This window comes from Otolemur garnettii, unplaced genomic scaffold (assembly GCF_000181295.1).
Source record: "Otolemur garnettii isolate 467f Iridium unplaced genomic scaffold, OtoGar3 scaffold00103, whole genome shotgun sequence".
Taxonomy (NCBI): domain Eukaryota; kingdom Metazoa; phylum Chordata; class Mammalia; order Primates; family Galagidae; genus Otolemur; species Otolemur garnettii.
Window position 1 is genome coordinate 7,323,849 of NW_003852498.1, and position 13,237 is coordinate 7,337,085.

The 13,237-nt window shown below is 36.0% G+C and overlaps 1 protein-coding gene across 1 annotated transcript in view; it reads right to left on the bottom strand.

Annotated features, from left to right (window-relative positions):
• The window catches only part of COL25A1 (collagen type XXV alpha 1 chain), a 162,895-nt gene that overhangs the window by 63,048 nt on the left and 86,610 nt on the right, over positions 1-13,237 (bottom strand). The window contains 4 exon segments of the mRNA XM_012809279.1: positions 1,406-1,441; positions 1,866-1,898; positions 8,967-9,011; positions 11,761-11,787. Coding sequence (XP_012664733.1) covers positions 1,406-1,441; positions 1,866-1,898; positions 8,967-9,011; positions 11,761-11,787 — 141 coding nt within the window.

A 13,237-nucleotide genomic window follows, 5' to 3' on the forward strand; every position in this document is an offset into this window, starting at 1 on the left:
ATTGAAAATTCATTCAGATATTCTACTCTGAAAACAATGGAAGCTATACAAAATTGTAATAGATTTGTTTGCATTTGTTTTTTAGAGACACAATGATCTTGCAGATAATTTTTTCTTTCTTTCTTTTTTTTTTTTTTTGCAAATCACAGATTTCAAGGGCAGTTTAAACTTAGCCTTTAAGTTTTAAAGACCAAGGGACTGAAAATCAGACCATCAAGAAGATTGGTTACTTTTCCAAACCAAAGCAGACCATGTGTCTCCAAATATATCACTAATATCATATTCCCTAAGTGAAGAATCAGTAGAAAATCTCAGAAATTAAAGTTTCAAGTTTGCTGGGATTTTAAAAAAATTCTTAACTTTTTATCTGAAACTTGAGAAGATGAGTCATTACTCTCAGATTCTTAATTTCAAAAGAAAAATTTGTTTTTAAATTGGAGCAATGTTAAGAGAACGTAAAAGACTTTCTCAAAAATTATATACATCCCAAGTATTTAAGATAAAGCGATGATTTCAAGAAGGTGGGAACGTTATTTTACTATGTCTTCAAGTTCCAACTACTCTAATGGCATTTATTCTTTCTTTCCCTTTCTGTTAATGAGGTAACTTCTATCTTTCTATTTATATTCTACAACATCAGCTACCTCTAGACAAAGGCAGAGTTATAATCTTAAGAGATTTAGCTTAATATGGAATTCACATTTACTTGTTAGCTACAATATATCTGTTATCTAAAATGTGACTGCACTGGGCATTGATATCCAGACGCTCAGTCAATAAATTGATAACATTTGTTTCTTGCCTCAGACTCAAATGAGAATATGAATCTAAACATATTCACTGCATGTCTTCTAACTTATTTCTGAGTGAAGCACAAATCATAGAAAAATTTAATGTATCCATAGATTGGTTAGTTAAAGTGGTATGGCTAGTGTCTCTGGTTTAGTTTGTTAACAAGTTTAGTTTCTATAATATAACATTCACAGTACAATTAGATATGATTCACATAAAAAATTATCAGTAGTGAAGCATTTCAATATAAGTTTTGAAGAACCATCCATCATTCTCTATTGAGACAGGTTAGCAAGTATTCATTCCTTATCTTGAAAGAGGGAGAACATGCAGGTTACCAGTAAGCATGCAGGATAAGTGGGCATTCTAACCCAACTGAGCTTTGTTAGTTTCAACAACTTGGGATCACAAAACACTCTTTTACATATACAAAGTTTTCATATTTTGCTATGGTTAACATCAAGACCTTTCAAAATGCAAAACAACCAATAACACTCTGTATACACAGCATAAAAATTGCATCATTTTGCAATAATTATTTTCATATTACGCAGTAGCTAGTAGATATGATGAATAGACAGTAAGAACTCATTAGACAAAGAAATATTATTACCTTTTGCCCTGGACGACCAGATTCTCCAGGTTCTCCCTGGACAAAGAAAATGAAAGATGAAAAGGACAAGTCTATGAGAATTTTTGAAAATCCTATGCCTCCGAGTATTTCACAGGGATAGCCCAGCTTCCTTCTTGCATTTTATTCACTTTATTCTGTTACTGTGCATCTCACTAGATAGACAAAGGAACATTTTTTTTTCTGTGAATATCCTATAGTTCACGTATAAACCCACATTTCCATACAAACCAATCAGAAAGGGAAAAGAGGCAAGACCTCTTACTTAAACCTTCCCTGGATTTCCCATGAATATTCCCTATTGTGTTTGGAAGCTGATCATTGCAGGAGAATAGGGACAAAGTGATAAATGTCTAAGTTGGTAAAAGGGAAGGGAAAGGAGAAGCCTATAAGCACCCAAACTGTGACTCCAAGGTACCAACGTTGGCAAGGTTGCCCTTACCTTAATCCCTGCAGCAGATGAGCCAGGATCACCCTAAAAGGAAACCCATGAAGATTAAGCCACAAATGATGGAGATAAGAAACAAACACCCAGAAAGCCATTACTAACCCACAGGGACCCATGGCTAATGAGCCCAACTATGCTCCATAAGACTGCGTACCAATATGTCAACATAAGATACCAACCTTTTCCAAGATAAACAATGTACTTCCTAAAAATATGGGTTGACTTCAAATGCAAACTATATAAGGACTATATTTCTTAATATATATGTATAAATCTCTTCCCTCGATACAGTACTAAAAATGCATTACAATATAATAAATTACAATTTAGGGATCTGGAACTTTTGGGTGTATTTCTGGAATTTGTTAATGTCATCAGCTATCATTTACTGGAGTTCCCTGACCCTTTTGGTCCTCAGAAAGTCATGGTTCAACCGATGAAGTCAAAGGGTTAATGATGTTGAGGTGGGAAAAGCCACGTAACAGATCAGTTTGTTTTCCTCAGAAAGCGCTGTCCCGGTTACGACCGGCACGTTTTTTGCAGCTTTGTACTTATTTCCCTGTAACTCGGTCACTGGGAAGCTACAGGATGATGGATGACTTGTGGGTGAGGAAGACACATGTGAACTCTGAGAGAAAGTCTTCAGACAGAATCTGGTTTTTGAAAAGGCACTGTAATCCACCCAGATTTTGTAGAGGGTGACTGCATTTCTAAAGCAAATATGTCATAAATAGGCAGACAGGGACTGGTGGAGAAAAGAACATAGAGGCTAGCCAGGGATGTTGCTTATTTCTGAAATGAAGCCAGTAAAGCGCCTAGATTTCCAAGTTCCTTTTAGCCCCAGTCTGTCCCACGAACACACTAGAAGGAAAAAGAAAAGGTCATCTGAGACTGTCAGGAAAATAGGAACAGCCACAGGAGGACAGCATATACCGGGATTTCCTCAGCTGTCTCATCTGCACATATGCTCAAGTCAAGGAGGTCTGGGGCCCATCTCCTTGTTCTAGATTCCAGAGACTGTTCATCAGTTTTTATTAGGAACAGACAGACAGCAGGCCTCAGGCCTCTGTACGCCGGGTACCTGTCTCCTCCCCCAGTTCCTCTCAACCTCATGCCAGGGCTGGCATCTTCTCTTTCTTCCAGTCTCAGCTTAAGTGGCTTTTCCTCAAAGAACCTTCACCAGCCTGCCTAGACATAGCCCCTCACGTGCTCACATCTTGTCGTGTGGCATTGCACTCCGTCCATCACGTTTCCTGCCTATTTCCCGTCTGTCCCTCTGAGACAGTCAGCTGCATGAGAGCAGATTTGTACCTGTTTTTATTCAGTGCCCAGCCTGTATGTATGTTCAGTACATATATGGGGAAGGAATAAACAGATCTCTAAAAGAATTTTTAAACAGGTCAGCAAAGATCAAAATCAAAGTAAAAACCTTTAGGAAGGAATATAAAAGCAGCTTAGGAAGAAGAAAGAAAGAGTAAATTAGCTTGTTGAGGAGGCAGATATCTTTGTGAGCTTGACATCTGTAATTGCTATTACCCAAATACTGTCTTACTGTGCAAAGATACTGACTTCTCTTCCCAATCATTAACATTCAGTTGATGATGGGAAGCAACATAAATGTGGCCAATAAAATGAAAGTTATCGTGTCTCTACTACTGTAGTCTGAAAGCCATCAACATCAATGAACCAGGTCTGTAATGCTTTGCACACTAAGACCTTTGAAGTCATTAAAAGCAATCTTGACTTTGCAAAGTTCCTTTTTTTACCTTATTTAGACCTTGTAAGTCTCCTGGGTGACAGAGAAAGACATTACTATTTCCATTTACTAGATGAGTAAATTGAAGCAACTGGAGATTGAGTAAGTGTTTGGCTTTCTAAATTCTACTGGCTGTCCTTTCTATTGGAATAAGAAAATAATTATTGGTTTATTTCATTCTGATGAGAGGACATAAAGGTTATAGTAAACTTGAAAATAAAAGCAAGTTGCTTGTATTAACTATAGCTAAAATTTTTTTTTCAGTGTTTTAATGAAAAGTGGTCAATCTGCTTATCTGAAGAAAGACTAGATTTACTTTTCATTGAAAGTAGATGGAAAGAAAAAAACAGGGTTTTGAAAGGCCAATTTATTTGTGAAAATCTGAGCTGTTTCATTTGATGGACAAGTAAGAGTTATATTTTCATTCTCTTTTTAGAGATTTGGAACTGTGAAATCTCAAGGAATTTTTATTTAAGTGGCAAAGCAACTGCTGGAAGACATTTATAAGTTAAACATTTTAAAGGATAATGCTGCAAACAGTGGAAATAAAATAGTGCATGTTTATAATCCTCCTTCCTTCAGAAGTGAAAATGAATACCGGAATGAAGGAAGGGGGAAAATCCCCAACTGCATCTTAAAGATACTCTTAGCTTCCAAAATCAGTTGGTTTGGAAGTACAAGTTTCCACAGGCTAAGCCATAGATGCGGGAATACCGTGAGAAGATATTTGAGATAAATAAATTTGACTTTACTATTTTTCAGTCAAGCCCAGTTTCCATTTTTGTTTGCAGTTATTTTCAAAATACTTGGTAGATGATTACATGCATGTGTTAGTAAGGTACTGGTGGACATAAGAAGTGAACGTGGTGACATTTCTATCATTTATTAAATCACTCAATAAATATTTATTGAGCATCAATTATGTAGTGGGTGTGGGTGCAGGGGTGCTGGCACTTGGGAGACAACAGTGAGTAAAGCATTTACATACTCATCTTTATTCTACACTTGCATTAATCATTTCCTAATATATTTTGTATACAATATTATTGATTAAAAAAGCATGAAAGAATTTTTTTCTGTCTTTCCTTTTTTTTTTTTTTAAATCTGGGACAGGAAGAGACTGTCATGTTTGGGAAATTATGTGTCACTATATGTACACAAAAGACATAATAAGCAAATGTATGGCACAAAAACAAAGTTCTAACATTTAATGAAAATTAGAAGCTATTTAAAATATATTTTTTCAAAGATGGTTCATTCAATAAATGTTTATTATCTTCCAAATATATGCCAGGAACTTGGATTGGTACTGGGTATAGAACAGTGCACTCTCATACAGGTTTTTTGTTTGTTTGTGTGCTTGTTTTTTCTTTTTCAGGGAGATGGATGTCCCATTAAACAAGGAGTTACAATGAACCACGTTAAGGGTGATGATGACAGGGATTATAAAGAGTGCTGTGGGATATATTGCAAGTAACCAATCCTGAGGAGACTGAAAAGGAAATGATTTATATATTAAGTTTTCATTTACTTTTATTTTTAATTATCATGGGTATGTAATAGTTATATATCCTTATAGGGTACACATAATGCTTTGATATAGGCACAATGTGAATTCAGTGGACTGAAGAATGAATAGATTATAATGTGGGGAAATGGAGGTGAAGAGTTGGAGAAAGGAGGACAAGAGTGTTCTAAGCTAAGGGAATAATGTGTGCTGATTAGAGAAGGCCTTGCATTGATTGGGGTAGGAGTGTCCACAAAGACAGGCGCTTAGGTCAGATTTAAAGAAAAGACAACAATTTGTTTGGTGGTTCTAAATGAGGTGGTTCGCAGGATAGAGATCAAAGTTGTAATGTAGATATAGAGTAAAAAGACAGCATATTCATAGAAATCGAAACAGGGAGAGCCAAAAAAAGGGAGACAGACAGGTAATGCCAAGGATGGTGGAGCTTTTGAATCAACAGATAAAACTGTGAATAGTAGGGTGACATAGTCAAACCATTTAGCATGCTACATAGACACCCACTTTCACTTGGAGGGAGACAGATAAGAAATCCTCAGCCTGGGCAATATGGCAAGACTGTCTCTCCAAAAAAAAAAAAAAAAATAAATAAATAAATAAAAATAGCAGGGCAGGGTGGCAGACACCGGTAGCCAAGCTACTCAGGAGGCTGAGGTGGGAGGATTGCTTGAGCCCAAGGCAACAGAGTGAGACCCTGTCTCTAAAAAAAAATAAAATAAGAAAAAATGAAAGAATTAAAAAAATCTATTTCTGTGTTTGTTGTATAATACCCCATAGAACATGACCCTTCAATAGTAATTCTACACGTGACTGAACTCAGATTTTGGCAGGTTATTTTTAAACCTAGAGCACTCTGTGGTTGGCCAGAATGCACTGAAGTTGTTGGCCACAAAGAAAACCCAGCCTAGTGGTTTTTATAGTTCTACAGCATTTCCAGATGACCAGTCTGGAAAGGCTTAGATTGCTTTACCATCCAAAGGCACTGAGTTGGATCAAAAGGAAAAAAATCCTATTAAAGTGAATCAGCCAATGACGTAATTTACTACATCAATGGCAGAAAAGAAGCATTTTTTTTTTTAAATTTTACATCTTAAACTTGGTAAATGATAAATGAGTTTCACATACTGAACACAAAGGCTATAAGGAGTGTTTCCAACATGCTGGAAACAAATTATATGACAGAAGCAGGAAATGTTTAAAAAACACATCAAAAATTATATTCCAATTACAGCATTCTTGGGATAAATGCTTACAGGTCAGATTACATATTACACACGCTACAGATTCCTATTTACAATCCCCTGTTTAGACCCATTGAAAGTTTATAGAAATGATTTCCGTTTTAACTGAAGCATTTCTCATACTTAATTTCAGCTGACTAATAAAACTTTTTGATAAAAAAAGAAAAACAACCAATCTAGTTGACTTCAATTTCCATGTGGTAAGAAAAGCTAATATTTATTGAAAGTTTATTGTGTGTGAGTCAGTACAGTAAATGATTTGCATTAATATAAAATAAGAACAATTTTCTTTAGAGATGACGTTGGTCTTTTCAAAGAAAAAAAGTTGCTTTACTATGATAAAATTAAATTTCAAAAAATGTATGGTTAAAGAAACAATTATTGGCCTATGTTCCCAAAGTGAAGCTTTAAAAATACATCTTTTAAGTATAAAATTATTAAGTATAAAATTATTAAGTATAAAATTAAGTATAAAATTACTTACATAAAACCACAGTTCAGGCTTGGTATAAAATTTTTTCACTTGAAGAAATTGCCCTCTATATAGAATATTTCCATCTTTTTAAGCAGAGGTTAGCAATTATGACCAAACTGAGCTGGCCACCTTCAAAATGCATGAGCTAAGGATGGTTTTTACATTTTTCAATCATTAAAAATACCAAAATAACTATAATATTTCATGACATGGGAAAATTACATGAAATTAAAATTTTAGTGTCTGGAAATAAAGTTTTATTGGAACACAGCCATACTCACTTGTTCATCTATTGTCTGCTGCTTTCATGCTAATAACAAAGTTGACTAATTTTGACGGAGACCACATGGGCCACAAAACCTAAAATATTTACTTTCTGGCACCTACTCACCTCTGCTTTTAAGTACTAATAAGAAAGTTAAATATAACATCCAGGTTTATTATTTAGGCTTTCAAATTTTGACTTCAGTAGTCAGAGTATATCACTGGTATCATCTGTTTTAAACATATTCATGTCATGTGATATGCAAATCTGGTAGATTAAAAAAAACAGGTCTACAGCTGTGGTATTCAACTGGGGCAATTCTGTCTCCTAAGGAACATCTAGAGACACTTTTGGTTGTTGTAACTCAGAGGTGCTTAGGCATCTAATGAGTAGAGGCCAAGAATGAACCTGAACGTCCAACAGCTCCCAATAGAGAGAGATCTGCCCCAAATGTCAATATTATGCCTGTAATCCTAGCACTCTGGGAGGCTGAGGCAGGGTGGATTGCTTGAGCTCAGGAGTTTGAAAGTAGCCTGAGCAAGAGCAGGACTCATCTCTAAAAGTAAAAAAACTAGCTGGGCATCAATGGCAGGAGCCTGCATTTCCGGCTACTTGGGAGATTGAGGCAAGAGGATCGCTTGAGCCCAACAGACTGAGGTTGCTGTGAGCTATGATGATACCATGGCACTCTACTCAGGGTGACAGAGTGAGGCTCTATCTCAAAAAAACAAGAGAAGATCAATATTGCTGAGTTTAAGGAACCCTGGCCTGTGAGACACTGAGTCCACAGTGATTCCCAGATGACTCCTAAACATAATCACAATTGCTATGTGGTGACATTAATTCATTCCTGCCACCTGGCCCATATTTATATTAATATTTATGAGAGGAAAAAAGATAAATTTCTTTTTATTTTGTGGGTGTGTTTTTATGACTAACCATTACCCATCTGTACTATAATAATTTTCAAAGTGGAATAGCTTTATGCTCAACTATAAGCCTAAATGAATAATTCTTTTTTTCATCAAATTCTTAGCTTGATTTAAGTCAAAATCCATCTGATTCTATTCTATTTTAAATTTCTTAAAAGATCTTCTTTTTAATTCTTAACATGTAGGTAAAGTAAAGTGAAATATCCTTCCTGTGTCAGAGATGTCGGTGAAGTATGAATCCATGCAAAATCTATAACGATAGATGGGGGTAAAAAGAAAGGAGGCAGGAAGACAAGCTACCAGACTCTGCAATGTAAACGCAAGCCACGGTTTAGAAGACCAAAACAGACAAACCAAAAAACCAATCCCCACAAATAAACAAAAAACAACCCTCCCAAACCAAAGGCTGACAACACATACAGATTTTGTGGGTAACTGGTTGAGCCAAACTTTCCAGACCACACTAGAGGCTCTAATCAAGTGACATGAACTTATAATCAAACATTCAAATCTCATCTCAATCTTTCGACAAGTTGTCTCCCCAAACTGGGACAAACTGACTCATTTTAGAAACTCTATGTTTATACCTTGCATATAAAGGGTGTGCTTCATTTACACACAAGCGTTTTTACTCCTTGAAAGCCACATTACTGAAAGGTTACATACACATTTTCTAGAATTTTTTTCATATCATTTTATTTTTAAAATATTTAAATTTTAAGATAGGAGCTTGCGGAATAATCACCTTTTATAAACCAAATATTTAAATGTTTTCTAATCTTAGAAAATTATCTGTCATATTGAGTTCTTCTCACTCACCTCTTTCAAATCTTTCCTTTTCAAATACATGAAATAATACATTGCTTATACACATACCCTTTCATATTTCACCAAACTGTACCTTTTCACCTGTGTCCCCTTTGGGGCCATTCTCTCCAACATCTCCCTGAGGAAGAAAAAAAGCAATCCATGTAAAATACATTGGTGACATTGAGTAAATGGCATTTTTCATTGTTTTATGTTTTCTTTCATAAACACTACATATTAAAAGCTGCCGCACATGTTCTACAGAGCTAAGGCACTTTTACTTGACCAGCTGTCTGATATCAATAAAATAAATTTTATTACAATGAACATGGCCAAATAGTTTTAAGCAATTCCATTATATTAACAGAAAACAGTAATTAATCAGCGTGCCTTCTCATAGCTTGTTTGGGCACTTACAGCTTCCTTAACTCCATCTCTTCTCCTCTGCTCAAAGCTCCTCTCAAACGAGTGCTTTCTCCCCATAATTCCCTGAAGAAGCCTGTGCATTACCACCTCTGCCACCACTCCTGCCACCCGACCCCTGCCCTCTCTTTTTCCTTCTATCTGTATAAATTCTGCCCTGTCTTTAAGCCTGTCTCAAATCTCCAGGACCTCAAAGTACATGACATACTCTCAGAACCTGTGGACTGAATATATTTATCTGACACACATGGTTTGTATTCATGAAATAAACATTTTATATGGTATAAGAAAACTTTTTAAAAAATCATAAATGTAAATGAATAGCGAGAGTTTGTGTTTTCATTATTTTGAGACTTCCTATGCCTATTTCCTCACTGACATCTCCTTTTTCCCCACAAAGCAATGCATTAGGAAAAAAGGTATTCATTCAGTATCCATGTTTTGCTTCTTTAAATTTTGAAATCTTTAGTTTGAATCTTCCAGCATGTTATCATGGAAATTTAGAGAACTTTGGAGTTAGGGAGACTGAGCCCAGCTCCGAAGTCTATGGGGTAAGTAAAATTCTCTTTGCATCAAGTTTTTCTGGTATAGTATAAGGGTAAGGATACTTTAAGCAGTTATGAGAAATAAGCAACATGCTGTGTGTAAAGCAACTAGTACTGTATCTGGCATATCATAAGCTGTTAATGATAGCCATTAGAGAAAACAATATATTATTATTCATATATTCGATAGGAGGGAATATAGTCACTTTTTATGTAGGATCTTGCTCTGTTGCCCAGGCTAGAGTGCAGTGGCATTATCATAGCTCACTGCAACCTTAAACTCCTGAGTTCAAATGATCTTCCTGCCTCAGCTTTCCAAGTAGCTAGGACTATAGAAGTGCACTACCAAGCTTGACTAATTTTTCTTTGTTGTATTTAGTAGAGACAGGGTGTCATTCTTGCTTAGGCTGGTTTTAAACTCTTGAACTAAAGCAATCCTCCTACCTCAGCCGCCCAAAGTGCTAGGGTTACAGTCATAAGCCACTGAGCCCAGCCTCTACTTTTCTATTATCTAACATTTATTTAAGATAAGACAGGGACTATCACTAATAGTTTGCTTGGGGCGGGGGGGGGGGGGAGAGGAGATTGGGGAGGGAGGCTTTCACTTTTTTCTCTTTCTTTTATTATTTCAAATGCACATGAAGTTAATCTGCTTGGCATTTGTATATGGTGACAGACACACCACTGCAGACCACAAGAGCTTGGGATACTTTCTCTGGTGAATTCCTGGGTTGTCCCAACATTTCTCCTCTTCTCTCCTTAATTTCTACACAAAAGAGTCATTGATAACTAATTAATTTCAAGTTAATTACCATGAACTAATTGTATGCCAAATGGATGTACTGGTAATCTCTTATAAGGACTTTTGACAGGAAGTTGATTTTCATGCTTTTGAAAAAATGTTGGAAAATCTCTTTAAAAACAGAACAAAATAAAACCTTCTTCGGAAAACTGGCTCAGAGTGGTTATGAAGCAAAGGGTTTGACTGAGCTTATCAAATTGTCTTTTTCTACTCCTCTACTTTGCTCTCCTTCCATTTAAATGCCTTTTTTTTTTTTGCAATTTTTGGCCGGGGCTGGGTTCAAACCCACCACCTCCGGCATGTGGGGCTGGCGTCCTACTCCTTTGAACCACAGGCGCCACCCCTTTTTTATATTTTTTGCTTTACAGTGCTGAAAAATACAGTTAAAATCAAGAATTTTTCTTGATCTGTAGGTGAAATTCTTTTGGGATTAGAGGTTATAATATTGATTTGAAGAAAGACTGTATCACATATGAAGAGCGTGGTACAGTGTCACTTTCACATACTATTAAATAGCATAAAAATCAGAAAAATAAGTGCCACAAGATGCAGTGAGAGTCTAAAAATAACAAGGACAGGCCCAAAAGCAGTAAGGAAAGGCGTTTAAGGGAAAAGTAACATGTAACACTGGTTTTGTTTCTCTTTTTGGTTTTTAATGGGAATTTTTTATGGGCAAGTTTCAGATAATTCTGTAGGTAAACATTTGTATCCCTTTAACCTAGTGACAGAAGAGAGGGAGAGTAGAGAGGGATGTGGGTGCTTGGCAAAGTATTGGAATGGCATTAGCATGTAGGCAGAACAGAGATTTTGCAGGCCTAAGGATTTTTGAAAGTCACATAAAAACCTGACATAGAATATTTAAACTTACTCCCTTTTTTTTTCATTTTTAAAAATCTTTTTATCTAAACTTTTGTCCATACATAAGAATTATACTATTTTCTTCAGGCTGCTAATTAGCAGTCTGAAGAAAAAAGAAAAAACAGCGGTCATTATGACTACATCTGTAACATCATCCCTTTATCTACATCTGTTTATCCATCCATCCATAGAATTCAGTTGGGCACCTCTTGGCAGGGAGTGAGTGGGCTGGACAGAAATACAGGCAGAATCATTCTTACCTTTTCTCCTTGTTCTCCAGGTTCTCCCTGAATAAAAGGACAGCGATTAGGTGACATTCAATTATAAAACACTTAATTTTGGTATTAAATAAAACATCTACTGAATGTACTAGTATGTGATACTTTTTATTTAGACTGTATATAGTTGCCATATGAGTTTTCTGGAGAATTGAGTATGGATATCAATATTGAATATAATTTTCATTCTTTGCTTTTATAGAACTACAGAAATATGTTTCAAGTTTACCATTCAGAAACTGGCTTTGGGGCACTAAGGAGAACAAGGGTGCAGCCATTCACTATCTTGAGAAGCTTCTTGGTCTGCTCCTTTTTATTCTGCCCAAACTCAGAGTCAGTGAAGTAGACCAAGCCTTTGGGGCATGAACTATTTTAGGGGTCTGGAGTGTAGTTCAGTGTAGCTCCCCTAAATGTCATCAAAAGTCCTAAACCTGAAGCCCTTTACGATGTCATGAATTCTCTTTAACTGCTAGTAGCCAGCAAGTTTCAAATCAGGCGTATTTCAGGAGGCTTTGATACCCTCAGGAATGACACTAGGAGGGGGCAGAGTGTGAGTGTAGGAAAGATGTCCTTACTCTATATGACGGCCAGGATAGCATGAGAACTAAAATACAAAATTGTTCTCTGAGGAGAATCTCATTCTCATTTTACCCAGGAAAGGATAAAAGTGAGGGAGTTCTAAAGTAAATTATATGCATTATGATAATATTTCCCTATGAAAGGCTGAATAAGTATTGCCATGATATCAGACTGCTTTTTTTAAAAAAAGATCAGACTTTCTTTTTTAAAGAAATAAGGCAATTATTGTGGGTTTTCTTGAAAAAAAATATAACCCTTTGCAGAAGTCAGTTTGGAGGCAGGACTCTTTTCTTTCCCTGGAAATCAACCTGACCCTTTTGTTTCTGAATTTCTGGTCATCTTCACTGCTCAATAGCCATCCTGATGGTTGCTAGGCAACATAAGAATAGCACTGTGGACATGCATTAAGCATTAACTCCTATCATTTGGCTTTTTAGTATGGACCAAGAGAGGGAAGAAGACAGGAAAGCAGCTATAGTCCCAGAAGGACTATTTTCTTTCTCCTCTTGCAGGATAGAGGATATGTCTATAAATTTTAGGTCTGTCCTAGGAGCCTGTCAATAGCAACGTGATCTGTAAAATCAGCTGACAGGCATCTGTGCGTACGGATACACACCAGCACAGCTGATAGGATTAGACATTAGTTTTGTACTTCAAGGGATGTTCACTCATCAAAGGATTTGGGATTTGTCTGCCTACTTGGTTTAAACTAAACTGTCACCAATCTTTTTATATTTAACAAATTCATTTGTTTTTTAAGAAACAAAGAAAACTCACAATCCAAAAAAAAATTCTCAGTACATTTTTCCCTATTTAGTAATTCAGATTATACAAATTATATCCATTTTTAATTTTTACTTATTTATTTATTTATTTATTT